General features: G+C 47.3%; 1 protein-coding gene across 1 annotated transcript; it reads right to left on the bottom strand.

Annotated features, from left to right (window-relative positions):
• Window positions 1-3,166: 3,166 nt before the first annotated feature.
• LOC142888042 (LHFPL tetraspan subfamily member 4 protein-like) lies at window positions 3,167-16,769 on the bottom strand. The gene is made up of 3 exons (XM_076026040.1): window positions 16,226-16,769; window positions 5,003-5,239; window positions 3,167-3,392 (listed from the first exon to the last, which is right to left on the bottom strand). Exons 1-3 carry the CDS (start codon window positions 16,632-16,634, stop codon window positions 3,271-3,273), a joined length of 768 nt encoding a protein of 255 aa, XP_075882155.1. The 5' UTR covers window positions 16,635-16,769; the 3' UTR covers window positions 3,167-3,270.
• Window positions 16,770-18,253: the final 1,484 nt, after the last annotated feature.

Below are 18,253 nucleotides of genomic sequence, written 5' to 3'. Positions count from 1 at the left end.
GCCTTAGGTAGAAAAAAAAAAAAAGCTAAACTAAACCGAAAAAAAGAAATACTACAGTGTCACTACTCGTTTTGCTGGTTCTGCACCACATCTGAATTAGATCAAGTTCTTCGAGGCACCTGCAGTGGTACAAATATGTGCTCATCAGGGTTTAAGGTATCGACAGTTTCTTGTAAAGGATTTTTTTTTTTGTTTGTTTGTTTGAGTTCGTTGAGACCTTGGAGAACCTGGAGATGGTGCCGGTTTTCACTAGTCTGGTGTTTCCTTGTGTGTGTGTGTGTGTGTGTGTGTGTGTGTGTGTGTGTGTGTGTTTGAGAGACATTGTTACTGCAGATATACTCACAAAAGAAAAAAGTCACCATGCTGATCTGTCAGCGAGTGCACTGGTTGTCTCATTGTCACGGGTTACGTGGAAGCAAAACTTATTTCCTGCGCTGTCAAAATGGGGAGGAGCTCTGTAGATGCAAATTCAGATCGCGGAGACAGATATTGGGCAGATCTGGCGTGAAAAAGGCTCCCAACTGACATGGCCAATCAGCACCCAGGGAGCTAAGGGCAGGGTCCTGACGTTGGCGAAACTGACAAGCTAGCATACGGCTCCACCGCTAGCGATAAAGAAATCTGACTGGACTGTTTCCTGCTAAGAGACCTCCCTTTTTTTTTTCAAAGACCACCCGTGGGCTCTCTTGGAGACCTACAGCCGCTGGGTTCGTGATCCAGTGGGTCGGGTTACAGTGTTTTTTCCGCTGCGGCGAGCGCCTCCAGCTTCAGCTACAGGAGCCGCTTTTCTGCACAGTCCAGATGCCGGTATCTCACGTCACTCCGAGTCACTAAGTCTCACCCGAGTCATGTTTTGCTGATCATGCCTGCTGCGTACGCAGCTTCCTGAGAATCAGCTAGCTACCGTTAAGGAAAAGATGCCCACTTTTTTAAAAAAATTCTCACCATGTCTCGGCTCCCGTCGGACATTTTCACTCTCATCCTTAACAAGAACAAAGAAACCAAACATGGGCTGCTCGGAAAGCGGGAAAAAAGAGCCGCCTTCCCCGTCCAAATCTCAATCTCAAGCACCGTGCTAAAACTATGGGAGCTTCATCCACTAACCCCGGGAACAGACGCCCTCTAGTGGCTGCGTGCAGCGAGCTCGACGGTGACGTCCATTTTGAAATATTATGTCGGCTTCGTGCGTCGCTGCTGCAGCAGAAGTGTTTCAGTAGTGACACGACAACCAACAGGCGTCGTCTCCAGTGCTACATCGAGGTTCGTTGGGTGGCAGCTACATCGATCATTTTTTTCGAACGTCGAATCAGGACGTGCCACTTTTGACGTGTTGGGTATCATTCAGTTTATCGAATGTTTAAACTGTGCGAAACAGTGGCGGTTTTAACACCCTTGATCTAGTCTGAGAAGATTTAAAGGGACCCGACAGCTGGTTCCCACCGGATGCCTGTGCAACCATCAAGCCTAAATGCTAAAATATGCTATAGGATTTGTATCTCTGCTGGAGCACAATGCAGCAATTTGTAGTAGAAAAAGCTGTGTATTGACTGGACGTTGGGCACGGAAACAAAATAAAACACATTTCAAACGTTCAACTTTCGAGCTTCAGATCGCAATCAAGCAAAAACATTTGATTAACGTGCGGCTAAGTATCATTTCGCTATTGTATTACAACGGATGTTAGTAGTTTCCCTGTGGCAGGAGCTGAAAAAAGGCTGCAAAACATGAGGAGATGAGCAGCTCACTTCATGCTCCGTCATTGCATCACGCATCCGGTGGAAACCAGGGGTCATAGGTCAGTGACACGACATCTTAACGACCTCCCGATCGGACAGGTCCATAAACATCAGCCGTCCCGCCAGTCCAGCTCGTCTCGCTCCTCAGTGACCCTCCGGCTCTCGGAGGGCGGGGGAGGCGTGTGAGTGACATCATCACCTTGAGACAAAGCAGCACTTGGGGGTGAGGGTAAGAAAAGGCCGACTCACACAGTCTTAAGACATCTGTAGCGTAAACGGATTCACTGTATGCTGGAACCATAAAGTGGAGTAAACTGCACACTGGAGAGAGGCGAGTGCAAAAGGAGTGAACCTGGACTCCAAAGCAAACACACATTAAAAAGAATAAATAAACAGTAAACAAAATAATCACAATCTCCTATTGCCAATCATGTTCGGACGACTGCAGAAGTGGGATTTTTTCCGGGTGAAATCGCCGCAATAGTCAGCCACCAGTGGCGTCTTTTCCTTCCGTTGCCCAAAAAGAGAGAGACAACAAAAAAAAGCCAAAACTGGAGATCTCTTCAATTCCGGTCTCATCGAATTTCTCCAAGAGTGGGATTGGGCAGGCACTCTGATGCTCCTCCAGCATGAGGCAAGCCAGAAAAAAAAGGAAAAACAAAAGACAAAACCAAAGGGGTAGAAAGAGTTTTGCTGGAAAATGCCTTCGAGTCACGTGAGGTTTTGTTGTCGGCTCGTTTTCCCCTCCGTCTCTCTCATCTGGCGGCGCCGCAGCTGTTGCTATTTATTTACAAGGTCGACTTACAGTAGAGATTCTCCCAGAGATGTTCAGATTCTGTAAAGCTGCGATGGGGGTAAAAAAAAAATATATATATAAAAAAAAAAACATCCCTCATGTCTGAAAGTCCTCAGATGAAGAGCCGCACCGCTCCCTGTTAAGGTTGGCTGGATGTTCACTATCGTTCCCCACGTTCTGCCGCAAAACTATGAACAACGCACACGACAAACTAACTCGAAGTCTTTAAATAGTTCTGGCACGGAATCGTGGCGGTAAAAATCACAGACTGATGGATCTTGTTGTTCTTCGTCGTCGAGGGTTAAAAAAAAAAAAAAATATTCCACACAAATCAAGACTTGAAATACAGTGGGTTTTTTTTCTGTTTTCATCATAAAGGTATTTGTGGAGAAAGTAGCCTGTTAAATGCGCTGTACAGCCGTGTATAATCTTCTGTTTGTTTTTGTCTCCTTGAAAATACAGCTGTGTGTGTTTCGTCGTCGTCGTTTTTACTTGAAATTATCTTACAGAATCCTGCACACTCGTGGGGTGACATTATCCTGGTGCTCGGAGATAAAGAGGGCGGGATCGGCAAGAGGAGGCGGGGAGGAACGTTGTTGTTGTTGTTGTTGTGTTGTGTTGTTTCTCCCCCCCCCGCCCCACGGCGGCGGAGACGACCCTCAGTGGAGACGCTGCACGCCGTAGCGCGGCTCTCTCTGTCGGTCCCGCACCTCCATCTCGAGGAGACACGGGGCAGGGTTAGTCACGTGACCTCGCGGAAGTCGGCCAGGTTCCGGTTGTGTACGTGATAAAACTAGGCGCGGCGTGATCTGCACGGCGACATGTTGAAGAAAGTCGTCTCACCCTCGACACGGCGAAATCTGCAGGGGACGGGAAGAGACGAAGGAAAGAGAGTCACAACCAATGTAACAACTTAGAGACAGAAAAAAAAAAAGCAATGCTTTGGTTAAAGATATTGAAACAATGTTGTCGTAGCTTTGTTAAAAAAAAAAATTAAAAAAAAATACAACATTGTCGACAAACAGCAGAAATAACGTTTCAGAAAAGTTTCCAGCCAACTCCCCGACACAGTTACACACCCGTTAGCGTTGGCCAACATTAGATCGTTTTACTGCCTCTCAGCGCCAGATGCTACAGAATCACGTCACCCGTCAGGCCGTCTGACAGGAAGTCAAACATATTTCTCGGGTTTGTTTTTCCACAATCATGCTCTGGAGGTAAAAGATGGACTGGATGCGATGAAAAACGCTTAAAAACAAACAAACAAAAAAAAAAAAACAGCCCGGCTGTCAGCGAGGTTAATCAGATAAGGAGAGAAAGACACGCCCACGCGCTGGAATATCTCCAGTTGCCATGGAAACCAGCGGCGGAGACAGAGCGAAACGTCTCATGTCACTTTTCCCCGTCTTTTTATCTCTATCTCTCCTCCTTTATCTCGCTCTAAATCTGTCTGCCCATCTCTCGCTCTCCACATCTACGAAACGTCTCCATTTTTCTTCCCGATGCTTCTTTCCCCCCCCCCATCCAATCAAGCAAAGAGTCCTCGGGTACAATGACTTTTTGATTATTTCTAATTCCTTTTGCACTGCCCCTTCCTCTCCGCTGTTGTCCCCAACAACCTTCCTCTGCCGTCTTCCTCTTCCTCCTCGAAAGCGGCAGAAACAATGCAACATCCTGATGCAACATCGTGCAAAACTGTGTCAGAGCCTCCGGAGGAACTCAGCGGCCGAGTGCAATCAGGCCGGAGTGACCCGAGGAACTCGGAACGGGCCAATCTTTGTGAGTTGACGGTGCCAGACAGGGAAGAGGCAACAACGCTTGTTTTCGGGGCTGTGTGATTGAAAGTGATCCATGACGTTTTGTGACAAGCTTCAACTATTTGTACCCTGTTTTTTTTGTTTTTTTTTTTTAAATTCTCCTTTGTCGCAGAATGCACAGTTGTCTTGCTCCTTGTTTTTGGTGAAATCATCAGTGCTATTTAAATCCGGTAAACAAGTATCAAGAAGAGTTCATGCCCTGAGATGCCGAGTGTCATTGTAGTGTCAAGCCACTGGATCATGTTTGATCCCCAGATTTGAAGTTTTCTATTCTTAGAGACTTTAGAGAGTCCTGACTTTCTCAGACTTGTTTAGTCGCAGTTGGAGAACAAACAAAAATGATGAGGTTAAGCCAGCGACCTTTCCACCTACGACAATTCCAGATCTGAGTTGGGATATGGAACCATTTTCAATTTTCAGTCAAAGAAAAGCCTCTCTGCCTGAGAAAGAGCTTCCAGCGAAAGTTCATGAAGTGGCTGCAAGTTAGATTTATGTATAGACTGCCTGTTTTTAGAGTAAAAAATATTATCGGCGCAAATCAAAAAAAAAAATTTCAAACCCAAATAGTTGTATAAAGGGCAGGAAATCATTCTGTTTACAAACATAAACTCCTAACAAATAAAAACAAGTTCAGCGGCTTTGGTCGGACTAACCTTTGTTGTCCGTCTGCAGGTCGTCCAGGTAGAAGTCCGTCTGCCGGTTTCCCAGGACAAAGGCCAGGAAGGACAGGATGAGGGCGTCCAGGATGCCCATGATGGCCAGCATGTAGGCCCAGCGCACCGAGCAGTCGCCCAGCGAGTACTTGCCCGCATGCTCGCCGCACATGTCCCGGATAATCTCGGCGTCCCAGCCGTCGGGGAAAATCATGCAGCCCAGCACCATGCAGACTCCTGCAGGAGGACACGAACACACCGGGTTGGAGTCTGGCTGGCAGCACTGTGTTGAGCAACTGCGTTTTGTAAGTTTCACTCCTTATAGCGATTTTAACACTGCCAGCACGTTAACGCCGCTCGAATAGAGCTGTTGCTGTTTCGTGCTTTGTGTGGACTTGAGTTGTGCGGATATTCTTGTCTAATAACAAACGACTCTGAGACTCAAGTGATCGTTTCAGCGTCTGCATTTTCTCTGTTTTGATACAAGTCAACAGTATTAAACAAAATCATTCTGAGCCCTAATAAAACGTCTTGCACAAAACAAGTTGAGGACTGACGGCGGTGCACCCAGGGACGCAAATGAAGCATTACGGGTAAAGTCAATCAGTCAATAACACATCCAACTTTTTTTTTGTTATTGATATCATAAAATTGTACTGTTGACGTCGTCACAGCGCGCTGCGTCCATATAAAATAAAATAAAACAAAATAAATCGGGCGCAAAGTGCGGCGGCGGGCGCCCTCCTTGCGCTCCGCTCAGGTCGTTGTGCGGCGGTGCGCTCTTGCGCCATGGCTGCACGTACACAATGAATGGGTGCGCTTGCCGCGTTCAACGTGACTGCAGCATGATGGAAGCACTAACTGAGCGTCACCGGCCCAGCTCGTTAGCGTGCAAACTATAGGCAGCACGTCTGTAGTCCATAAACTGTATATTATTTAAAGCAGTACAATTTCATGAATTAAATAAAATAGTTGGATGTGTTATTGACTTCACCTGTAATGCTTCACCTGGTGCACAGCCGTCAGTCATCTTCGACACATGCGCTTTCGGAGCAATCGGGGTTCGATCACCTTCCCGATGTGACGTCATTTGAGCACTTTTCTACTCGTACCCACAAACTTGAATTCGTCCTCACGGTGAAGACTTCGTAGTCGTAGAAATGAGAGTTGCATTTCTCAGACTTTGCACTCACAGCTTTTAGGTCCATAACCCCCAAAATTTATCAAACTTTGTGCGCATGACAGCAGAATTTTGTGTACAACTCTTTTTATAGACGTACAAATGTTTAACTTTACGAATACGAATGGTTAGAATCATGGGCACTTTGATCGCGGACATTTGACAGTTATCTTACTCCATAAGATCGTTGGTGAGTGCGACTGGCAGCTCCTCCGACAAATACGACTGCGGGGCCGTAATGAGAAAGAACATCATGGTGATAACGCAGTAAGTAATGAGAGAACGGAGGCGATCGTCGCGGGAAATCATCACGTTATTAGTTTCTTTTATGACCTTTTGTGCAAGACATTAACACGGAGGAGGGATAGTAAAATCATTAGCCAGGTAGCGAGCGCCAGGTTGTCTTTTACGGCTTGGTTCTCCATCTGGCGTGAATCTCGTTCAGGGTCGTCGGGAAGGACTGATGGGAAGAACGTCAGTGAAGAGCTGATGATACGCGGCCGTTTTTGCCTCTGTCAACTCCTCGCAAATTACACCAGCTCGTCGAATGTGCTTAAAATCAAATTTCCAGAATCACATTTCCTGTATCCAATCAAATTTAGCCCGAGTGCCTCAGGATCGACATTCCCCCACAGCAGACATTATCATTGTTGTAAACAAACTGGGCCAAGCAAAATTCCCGGATGTGATTTCTGGGAGCATGTAGCCAGAATTAGACAGAAATTTGGCTGTTTTTTTTTTTCTCATCACGACTTACAGTTTTTTTTTTTACATTCCTCCAGATGTTACCTACATCTTTCAGTTTCAAACCCATCAGAGGTTTTGAAATATTTGCGGTCGACCAACTTTTCCCAAATTGCCAATTTTTTTTGGAGTAATCTTCTCAAATACACAAGCGCACGACACCACTCCCCGCCCCTCCTCCTTCCAATTCCGAATCCAATCAATCGCATGTCTGTCGACATGTCCTTCAGCAACGGACAGTTGTTTGGCCACTGGCCAGGTCAGAGCGGGAACACATCAGCACTGATGACGCTGTGACTTTGAAGCCGTGCAGCCTGACAAACATCACAACAGCTTGTTGATTTTGTTTTTTTAACTTCTTCTCCCAGATAAACCCGTGCTCAGTTTTCTAACCAAAAGCTACGTTGGCTAGCAAGCGGCTAATTCCAAAATACACCACTTCACGTTCTACTTTTTTTCTCTAACCAATATTTTTCATGTTGTTGTTGACTTCTCTGTGTTGTTTGCCATCATCGTTCATCATTGCGTGGGTTGTCTCTTTTCTGCTTGGACTCTCCTCCCTAAAACCAGCAAAGGAGTGAGATTGTGCCAAAAAAAAATCCCATAAGGGGCACAATAAAAACGGAGAATTCCTGACACAAATCATTCCGCTTCCATGACAACCCAATCAAAAGACAAAAACAAAAAAAACACTTTGTCCTCATATTTTAACATCACGGCCAGCTGGTGTTTGTCCTGTCCATCAGTCCACCATGTTTCCAGCGTGTCCTCCATCTCCGAGTCAAGCATCCAAACGGACAGCAAAGGGCTAAAAATAACTCTGGAGAAGCCCTTTGAAGACGCCGGGGTGTTTCCTCACCCTCCCTCCCTCCTATCGCGCTTTCGCATTCTGAACATGTCAGGGGTGGGGGGTTGGGGTGGGGGGGGACTTCAAAGACTAGCAAGTGGTGGCGGCGGCAGCAGCAGAGTGATCGACTGGAGCAGCAGGAAGTGAGGGGGCGGGGGGGGGGGGGGGTGGTGGTACGAGGAGGAGTAGAAGAAGAGTGAGAGAGAGGTTCCCTGCTGCATTTTTATCACCAGTAAAAAACAGTTTTCTTTTTTCTCTTCCTGTCACCCCCATCATCTGCTTCAAAAATAAACAAGAAATAAAAAATCGAGAGCGAAGCAACAGAAAAAAAAAAAACTGACATCTTCTTTTTCTTCTTCTTCTAATATGCTGTGATCCAGCTTGTTAAAACCAACTTATTTATAGCCCTGCAGTAGATATTTATAGAGCCATTATATAACTGTTTTGTCAGACTTTTTTATCAGTGCGTCCGCACAGACTATCAAAAACTGATTATGTAATTGCTCTAAAAATACCACCAGCGTGCTATATATACATATATGTATATGAGTGTGTGTGTGTGTGTGTGTGTGTGTGTGTGTGTGTGTGTGTGTGTGTGTGTGTCAGTGAATGTGTGAAGTATTTCTGAAGGCTGCACGGTTTCCCTCCAAAATGACTGCACAGTACGTGCACTTGCAGCATATCACGTGCACTGACTCTTCCGAAAACTCATAAATTCCTCATTACAAATGTCGAAACTAAAGTAATCACCCTTAGCAGGAAAAACTACAAATCACACCAACTAATGAAAGTACGAACAGAAATCTCTCCAAAGAGGAAAAAATGTAATCAAAAGGTCATGAACAACAACAAAAAAAAATCATTCCTCGCTCTCTTCTTGTCGTGCCCGAGACGAACGGGCACAGGACAAAAGGAGACGCGGACTATATGTTGTCAAAGTAATGTGGAACAGTTGAACACAATCAGGACGAGTAAGACTGAACGGGGATCAGAGGGAACGGGGTTTCAAAATAAAACAGGAAGTCAACAAGAGACAATAAACAGAAAATAAACAAACACAGACAAAAAACAAAACATGAGACTCGGAACATGACAAGACAATTTTAAGACAATTGGACAAGCGTTTAGTCACATTCAATTCACGTTCGGAATGTTTATTTTGGGAGGGACTTTAACATGATGAGCAAAAAGGTTTGGATGGTGGTTAGCGGGAGATAAACCACGATGCCTGTTGTGGGTTAAATCCAAATCATTTTGGGAATGGTCTATTTTGGGGGCCTGGATTATCCAGAAAATCTTGCAATTCCACATTCAGTGTTTAATCTGAAGTCACATGGTTTCATGACGCCACGATGATAATTAGCTGACAGTTGCTTGTTTGTAGCTGTTGTTTTTCATTGGATTTGGAGGCGACGATTTGAGGTCTTGCTGAGCATCCCCGGCCTGTCTGAAGGTCGTGAGCTGCTGCATCTCCACCAGGTGGAAGAGGTGTGAACACGAGTGCACCGGGACCATCATTTAATAAAGCTGTGTGAGGTGTCTGTCCTTCCATGTTAATGTGGCCAAACCTTGTCCTGCTGCTGCCTGCTCTCCATCCAATGACTGGCCTGCACTGGTGTGTGTGTGTGTGTGTGTGTGTGTGTGTGTGTGTGTGTGTGTACTGAACATTGTGTGTTTTTGCTGAGGAGACACTTTACAGCTGAAGGTTCCCGGGCTGACTCGATTGAAGTATAATGTCCATCTGGGAAAGAGCTCATGGAAAACTCTTTTACGTCTTTTAGAATTGAACTTGTGAGGGTGACACACATTCCAAGCTGGCCAATCAGGTATTTGAATGAAAAAGTTGGTGAGTTGGTAAAAGGGAATGGATGTGAGATACATCGTGAACATCCGGTTCAGTCTTTTCCCTGCTCATAATTCCCTCCCTCTCTCATCCTTGTGTCCTTCAAGCGGCCGGGTTTCTGGCACCGGCCCCGAATCCGGAAAAGGGATTGGCAGGTGCAGAGGCGTGCACGCACGCACGCACACGCACACACACACACACACACACACACACACACACACACACGCACGCACATATACACAGACACGGTAAAAATGTGTCACCGTGCGAGTCCGGGCATCGTTTTTCAGAGGGAAGCAGCTCTGTGATACAGCGAAACGCTGCTGAGCAATCTGTCTAATTTCTAGCAGCAGGGGCCGTGCTGGACACACGGGTTTTGAAAAAGTTGGCGGTTAGCAAAAGGCCAATTTCCAGTGTGTTCTCTGAATCGTCAGGAGTGTTTTATCGACATTTTAACGACGCAATCGATTATTTTTTGCAATTGATTAATTGATTTTGTTCTTTGATTCTAATGGGTAAAAAAGATGGAGAACTTGAGAAAAAAAAAATATATATCAATGTAAAACGCTATATAATATGTGCCTCACAACAGCGTGATTTGGGAAATTTGTGATCAAATGATTTTTTGAATCTTATTCAACTTGATCAATCGATCAGTCGACAAAATTTGATTCATCAGTTTCCTGCACTTGGCTATCAGGTTTGTCCATTGCAGTGATGCTTCATTAGTTAACAATCAACGTCAAAACAAGCACTTTACAGACACTTTATGCATGCTGTTGTATGAATTTTTTTTTTTTTTTTTTTTTTAAAGATTTAAGTAAGTTATAAAGTTGCTGCCTCTGTGAAAAAGTCTGTGAAAAACGACGTTTGGAGACACACAATTCCTTCCTTTCGTGTATTTCTCTCCATTTCTTTCATCTGAAAAAAAAAAAAAAAATTGGATATGATGGCGACAGCGACACAAACTCCCACAAAGATGGGAAATGATTTTCCAATACACCAGCGGTCAAAAGAAGCGAAATCATCTGAAAATTTGTCAAATGCTTGCAACACCAAGCGGATTAATAACCCCCCCAAAAACGGGCTGCTGAGCCCAGTTTGCCAAACGCGCTATTGGTGAGTTGTGGAAATGCTCAAATGACAATGACGACTTGGCGGCCGGCGGCGGCCAACGAGAAACGTCGCAACCGGGTGACCGCAGCCATCGACTTGCAATCCGCATGAAGGAGAGGAGACCCCATCCCGCAACGCGCACTCACAGAGTGTGAACGGAGTGACAATGCCGAGGGAGGGTCAGAGGAATCCATTATTCAGCTGCGGGGTTATTTTTAGCGACACCCCAGTGACTTCGGAATTATTTATTAAGAGGCTGATAATTAAAACATGTACGTTTGGTTGGGAAACGCCGGCCAGAAATCTCGGAGAGAAAGAGAGCGGGGAGAGCAGGGGGGGGGGAATCCCCCAGGGAAACACACGCACGCACGCACACACACACACTTTCTCTTTGTAGTTCTATATTTAGCTCAACCACTGCAGCAGCAGCAGCAGCAGCAGTATTTGTTTAGCTGCCGCTGGAAACACATGCATGGGGGCGTCTTTATCCACATACGTGCGCCGCTTTCACACGTGAAATTACACGCACGCACACACACGTGCGGGACCCTACACACTGACTTGCGCAGGGTGGAAGTGCCCCCCCCCCCCCCCGGCCGACTCTGTAGAAGAGCAGGAAACGCTGCCATTAATAATTCAGCACTCACACTCTCATGTACACATTTACCCACCGTCTTGCACCACTCACGTGAACGGACGCACGCGTATGCACGTACGCACGCATGCCCATTAAGGTGCAGCCGTTTCATTCATTCCCATCGTTCTTTCTCCCCTGCAAGACGCATCAATGGCGGCGGCCGAGGGCGAAAGCTTCCGAGCCGTCCGTCCGGAAATGTGCGACAGAGCGACAAAAACAACCCCAACGGTCGTGTTCCTTGTTGGGTTTGCAAGACCAGGCCAGCAGTCTGACACACTGGAAGTGGTTTTAAAAGTAGTGGTGTAAAAGAAATAAAAATAAAAGTAAGAGGGAAAGAATCACCTGCACTGAAAGCTGATGGTTGATTTTTTTTTTTATGTGTGTGTGTGTGTGTGTGTGTGTGTGCGTTTACAAATTTAACTGTGATTTAGAGATGTTTTCAGAGGCTGTCAAATTTTCAAAGGCACCAAGGAGAGCAGCTAGCTGTAGTCGAGTGTCAGACAGACGCTGGAGCTGCTCTGTACCGGTACTGGAGGATGTTCTCACGACACAAGCAGGCGGCTACTAACCACCATGCGCTCTGGATGCAGAAGATGAATCCTGAGCACCAAAAGCCTTTTTTGTCTTCATCCTTTCACCAGCGGGAAACGAAGCAAAACCTGAATACTTGTGACTGGAATAGATCAGTGAGTTACTGAGAAAGTCAGGCCAGGCAGGGCGGTGTGGACCCAGATACGGAGCTGGCCGACAAACATCCGCGGGTTTAACCCGGGACTGTGTGAAACATTGTTTTTAAGCGTTAGATGCCGTAGTTCTGTAGTTTTGCGCAACCGAAACAAACTGGCTCCCTGCAGGAACTTTTGAATCCTTGGCACTATCCACTATCTCCACCATTTTCCCATCTTCACCATCTCCACTATCTCTAGCGTCTACGTCTTCCTACGTCCGCTGACTCTCTCTCTCTCTCTCACACACACACACACACACACTGAGCAAAGTGGCCGCTGGCAGGTCATTTTTCCGCGGACGGCCCCTACCCCCCGGCGCCGTGGCCCGTGTCCTGGTTAGTTCTGTTTAATATTGCAACAGCAGGCGAGGAAGGATGTTCAGGGGGGGACGGAGACACGACCTGATTGAGTGCGGGAGCAAGCTGCAGCGTCCTTGTGGTCCATTAGCTTCCCGCTTCCCTCCACATTACTTCCTTTTTCCCGCCCGTGGGTCTACTAGGAAGCTGGATGATGAAGGGAAGGAGGGGCAGAGGGGAAACGAGTAAGGGGGAGGAGGAGGAGGAGTTCTCTAGGGGTGGGAGGGCCAGAAACTCTCAGACCTTCGGCTTCTTAGCGCTGAATTTCATTCTTTGCTCAGCAGCAGCCGAACGCCTCTGATGGTTTCCCCCCCGGGAGCCTTACCGAGCAGATTCATTTGGGCGGAATTTGCAGAATCCATCCCCCTCCTTGTTCTCTCTGCGGTGTAAAAAGTGCTTAGTACAAAATTTAAGCGTGAAATGACCCCATCATTCACTTTCCCATCCAGGTGAGACACGGCCGCAGGGGGCGAGCGAGAGGCAGTGAGTCACCTTTCAATGGTCGCCCTGGTCGGCCGGTCAGCATCGGGACTCATGAATGACAATTAACAAAATTGTCATTAATGATTTGTTGATAGTGACAGATTTTCTAATCAGCATAAAACATTGAACAAGTTAAAGAATCGTGACAAACTGTAGACTTTGGAAATGAAAAAAAAAATGAAAAGATAAGTAAATAAGATACATTTCCTATATTTTAAGTACTTGTGAGTACAGCGAATCCCAGTAGCTGCTGATGTGACTCGCAGTCACTGTGAAATGTGTGGATGCTGCTTCTGAGTCTGCCTCCCTGCTTGACGCTCAGTATTCGGGGTTGGATTTGGGGGGGTCAGATCACCCAATGATTGCCGGGGACATGGGGATTGAGACAAAAAAAACAAACAACAAACGCTCCTACTGTATGTGCGGCCACTTGAAAAGCGGCACTGGCTGCACTCGCCATTGCGCCGCAGTGCCAGGAGGCCTGCTGCTACACCCAGCGGGCCAGAATGGATGATTAAACGATCATGTCCGAGGGGGTGAACAACATTAGGCTCTCGGCCAAGCCAACTCACCTCCGCCGCAGGTCAGCACGCCCCTCCCCCGTCCCTACCTCCCTCCCTTACTTCCCCAAGGACGGATAAACCTTGAAAAGTTCTCACTCGCACTCTGCAACTCGCAAAAATTGTTTGCTCCCGATGATGAATGCTGCGCTTTTTTTTTCTTTCCACTTTTCAGTCCGCGAGCAAGTAAAAATGAAATACTCCCCTTGCGAGGGCACGCCAGCTCCCTTCGCCCAGTGTTCAAACACAAATGACAGAGAGAGAGAGAGAGAGAGAGAGAGGGACAGCGGCTGAGGACGTGCCGAGACTCTGATTGATGGCAGGAAGTGGCATCAGCGAAAACAAAACGATGAATCAGACGCATTAACTGTCGCGCGGCGGATTGTTGTGGCGCGACGGTGAAAGCCACTCTGTTTGTTTGAGCCATCTGCCGTTAAAAAGGTTGAGAGCCTCCCGCAGCCGTTCAGCCCAGGTGTTGCGCACGAGCGATGTGAGGGTTTGAGCGTCGTGTTTGCATTAGTCCGTCTAAAACTGCAAAAAAAAAAAAAAAAAAAAGCGGAGGACTCAGTTGACAGTGAACTGGATGCTGGAAAGTCCAAAATCAGCAAGACACGCTCAGAGAATGCGGTTGGCAGTTCAATGATTCCTGCATGTTTAGAAACCTCAACTGGACTCAAACTGCACCCAAACTGGACTGGACTGGACATTATCATGTACAGTATCCTCAAGTATATGAATGGGATTTAAAAAAGAAAAGTCAGGCCTTTGGAAAATCTCAGGACAAACCAACTCTTTGACATCAACTCTGACCTTTGCGCCTCTTGTTCTTCTTCATCCTATCGTCACCTGCCACACTTTCACGTCATCCAACCAGCTGCTAGCCGTCGAGCTCAAAAGCGTGCTCCGTCTCTCACCGTCATCTAACGTCAACCACAACTGGGAGCATCTCATCTGCGCGCCTACTCAACCCACCCCCCTCAGCCCACCCCTCCTCTCGACTGAATCAAATGCAGAGATGGAGCTGTGTCTTGGATTTCAAGACTCGGACTCTTGACTCCAGTCCTGGGCTCAAAGCACTCATGCGTCACAATCGTGGACTAACATTGATCCGGCTCATGGCGTGATCTCCTTCAGGCATGAAGTATTCATACTTCCAGATTTTCCCTCACATTGATCTACTCCCTGCAAGGGTCTCAGCGCAAAATACTTTGAATCGTGTTTTACGCACAATAAATGTTCCATCGATATTCGCTTGCTTCTCTCAATATTCTTAGTTTATCCTGATTGAAAGGAGTCTTGTTGGCCGAAGGCAGTCAGTTGTCAACTTTGAATGGAGTAACTTTTCTATTTCAAAATAGAAAAAAGGAATGACAGGCCTCAAGAAATAAAAGGACAAAATAGTTCAACTCTCGCATGACTGCGTGGTCGACATTGTTGTTGCGATTGCTCCATAAAAGTAATCTAATTACTTCTTTAGCTACTGTGTTTCATAAGTAATCAATTACTAATTACTACTTACTTTGTTTAAAAAAGATAAACAGTTGAGAACGTCTTGTTTCCTGAACACTGAAGACATTTTCTTTATCTTGAATACAATTTCAGAAAAGTAAATGGAATTGTTACTTGATAAAGTTATTATTATATAATTACCAGTTTTGCCAGAGAAATCCAATTATATTACTCTTACTAAAAAAGTAGTTTGATTACAGTAGTGGATTACTCAGTAATAGATTACTCGCCAACACTGTCCGCGACACCCCGGGTCGCCAACACACTACTTAATCCGCACATCTGGCAGCAGGAGGCCAAACATCTCTCCCCCTCGAAACGTCTAATCCAATCGACCTGGAATCACCAACTCAAAATAACGGCGGTGCCGCCCCCCCGCAGCCGAGTCCACCAGCTAACGTCACGACAACACGGGTTGGCGAGGAAATGGTGTGCGACGCCCCCTAATGAAGTGCACCCGAGATGTGGCCCTCGACCCTTCGCACCGCCACGGCGGCAGCTATCGATTCCTGCGGAGGACCAGACGGCGGAAGTGCTGAACAAACACCTTTTCAACCGGATTTCTTCCTTGCGCTACTCATACTCATGCACATTACAACGTGTACACCACATGACACCCTTTTCTTGTAGTACTTTTTTTTTTTTTTTTAAACGTCAAAACATTTAAAGATGGATTATTTTTTTCCACCAAAACCATCCACAAAATATCTTGTTAAAAAAAAAACTTGAGGTACTTGCAGCGAATAAAGCCGAACAATCATGCTACTGGTTTGTCAAGGAAGGTACAACTCAGTCCTCCCCGCTATCCCCAATCATGAACACACACACACACACACACACACACACACACACACACACACACACACACACGCACACGCACACACACAAACAATGTAAAGTGCCAGCAATAACAGCCTACACAAACCATCTTTACCTCACCACCTGCAAGGTGTCTTGACTCCACGACTGTGGTTTCATTGTAGTCACCCAACTGGCTATATCAGTCAAATATGATGAATAAATAGGGTAAAGTTAAATAACTGCATAACTCACGATATACAACAGATATATATATAAGTTTTTGAGTTGGGAATAATAATTATTATCACATATATAGTTTTTTTTTCTCTTAGCTAAAGTGGTTTTTGACGGCTTACTGGCAGCAGCTGCAGCAGCAGCAGCAGCAGCAGCAGTAGCAGTCGTGAGCAGCCGAGCCTTACCGCACAGCAGCTGCATCCAGGCGCAGGTCTTGTAAACGGTGGAGGTGTTGCAGAAGAAGAAGAGCGCCATGCAGGCGATGCAGCTGAGGATCAGTACCATGGACAGCAGCACGAAGACCGAGGCCGTCTTGAAGGCTCCGGACGGGATGGAGCTGAAGTCGGAGAAGCTGCCCACGCAGGTGAGCTCGCGGCTGGGCGACGGCCCGGTGCCCACGCAGTAGTGGAAGAGGCCGAAGTAGCCGACCTGCGGCGTGCTGACGCTGTCGCCGATCCAGTAGGGCTGGATGAACACCACCACGTTGACGATGGCGAAGCAGATGGTGAAGATGGCCCACAGCACGCCGATGGCGCGCGAGTTGCGCATGTAGTTGTCATGGTAGATCTTGGAGGCTTCTTGCGAAGGCAACATGTTTGTTTGATCGTGCGTTATTTTTTTTTTTTTAAATATATATATATTTTTTAAATTCAATTAATTCATTAATTAATTTCTGTATTGTTTCGCGCCCTCCCCCTCCTGCACTCTGCTCCTTTCCTCTCTCTTCCTCTTTTTCTCACTCTCTTCTCTCCACCCCCGTCCTCCTCCTCCCCCTCCCCCTCCTCTGTTCGCTCTCACACCAGGAACAAAAAAACTAAACAAAAAAAAAATAAAATAAAATCTCTGAATAAAAACGAGAAAATCCCACACCGCGCCGATCTTGTGCGTTTTTTCCCCCTTCTTCCTCTTCCTCCTCCTCTTCAGAATCCACGCTCTTCCTCCTCTTCCAGATTCCCTCCTGATGTTGGCTGCAGCTGCTCTTTATAAAGGGCTATTCCGACGAGGCCTTACACATGACCACCACAACCACCAAAAAAAAAAAAAAAAAAAAAAAATTATGACACGACCGAAAACACGGCGGCGGTGGAGGTGGTGGACGCGTGAGGAGGGCAGAGCGCTGAAATCATGGCCGAGCCGAACACACAGCTGATGAATAATTTACCGAGACCAGTGATTCAACATCGGCGTCCAAGGCTGCTCTCTCTCCCCCGGGGGGGGCACACCGCCCGATGACTGACAGGAACAATAACAATAAAAGAAATCCCCCCCCGCCCCCAATTATTTCCTCCACTTCCTCGCCCGCCCGCCCGCCCCCCACTTCCAGCTCTTCACCTCCCCCACCCACCCACCCCCCCAAAAAACAATCACAGTGGTCGGTCGGTGGCGGCTTGGAGCCGTTTCCCCATCCTCATCCCGCAGCCCCGGAGCCTCCTTTATTGGATGTCCTTTAGTACCGTCCGTGGGGATGAGACAATGCCTGGCGCAGCTTCTGGCGGCGGCGGCGGCGGCGTTACCTTCCCAGGCATCCGGTGTTTTATTTGGTGGTGGATGGTGGTGGTGGTGGTGGTGGGGGAAGGGGGGCGGGGATGGGGATAGAGGTGGGGGATTCCTCGTCTTCGGCTCGCTCCTCGAGCTCCACGGGAGTAGCACGATGTTTAACAACAACAACAACAACAACAACCAAAAAAAAGGCAAAGAGGAAAATGCGTGGATGAATTGGGAGGGGAAATAAATCTAGAAAAAGAAAAAATAGGGGGTGGCGGGTGGAGGAAGGAAACCGCGAGAGCGGCGGCGGCGGCAGCAGCAGCAGCTTCCGACGCCCCTCTTGTCAGATTTCGACAGTCCTCTCGCGTAAATCCGACATCCTCCGCCGCCTCGACTCCATTATTGTCTTTTTTTTTTTTTTTTTTTTTTTTAATTTGGTCGTAGCCTTTATCCACGATGTCTCCCCCTCCAACTCTGCGCGTCTCTCTCTATCCCTCCCTCGCGTCCGTCCGTCCGTCTGTCCTCCTCCGCCTCCTCCCTCCTCCTCCTCCTCTCGCGTCTCTGTGCTGCGCGCACCCCGGAAGATGCTGATGTTGTAGTGATGACAGCGACGGGGCGCGCTCACGTCTACGCGCGGGAGCAGCAGCAGCAGAGGGGTCGGGGTGTGTGTGTGTGTGTGTGTGCGCGCGCGCGCGCGTGTGTGTGTGTGTGTGTGTGGGGGGGGGGGG

The sequence above is a fragment of the Nelusetta ayraudi genome, unplaced genomic scaffold (genome assembly GCF_046127955.1).
Source record: "Nelusetta ayraudi isolate G7.1 ecotype Tasmania unplaced genomic scaffold, CSIRO-AGI_Nayr_v1 ptg000019l, whole genome shotgun sequence".
Taxonomy (NCBI): Eukaryota; Metazoa; Chordata; class Actinopteri; order Tetraodontiformes; family Monacanthidae; genus Nelusetta; species Nelusetta ayraudi.
Note: the sequence above shows the minus strand (reverse complement) of the source record. Positions and strands in the feature narration are given on the sequence as shown.

Excerpts from the sequence above, each read along its gene's own strand:
- LOC142888042 (XM_076026040.1), bottom strand. The coding sequence starts at position 16,634 with ATGTTGCCTTCGCAAGAAGCCTCCAAGATCTACCATGACAACTACATG. Across the intron at positions 5,240-16,225 it reads CTGGATGCAGCTGCTGTGCG|GAGTCTGCATGGTGCTGGGC; the intron begins GTAAGGCTCGGC and ends GTCCTCCTGCAG. Across the intron at positions 3,393-5,002 it reads CCTGCAGACGGACAACAAAG|ATTTCGCCGTGTCGAGGGTG; the intron begins GTTAGTCCGACC and ends CGTCCCCTGCAG.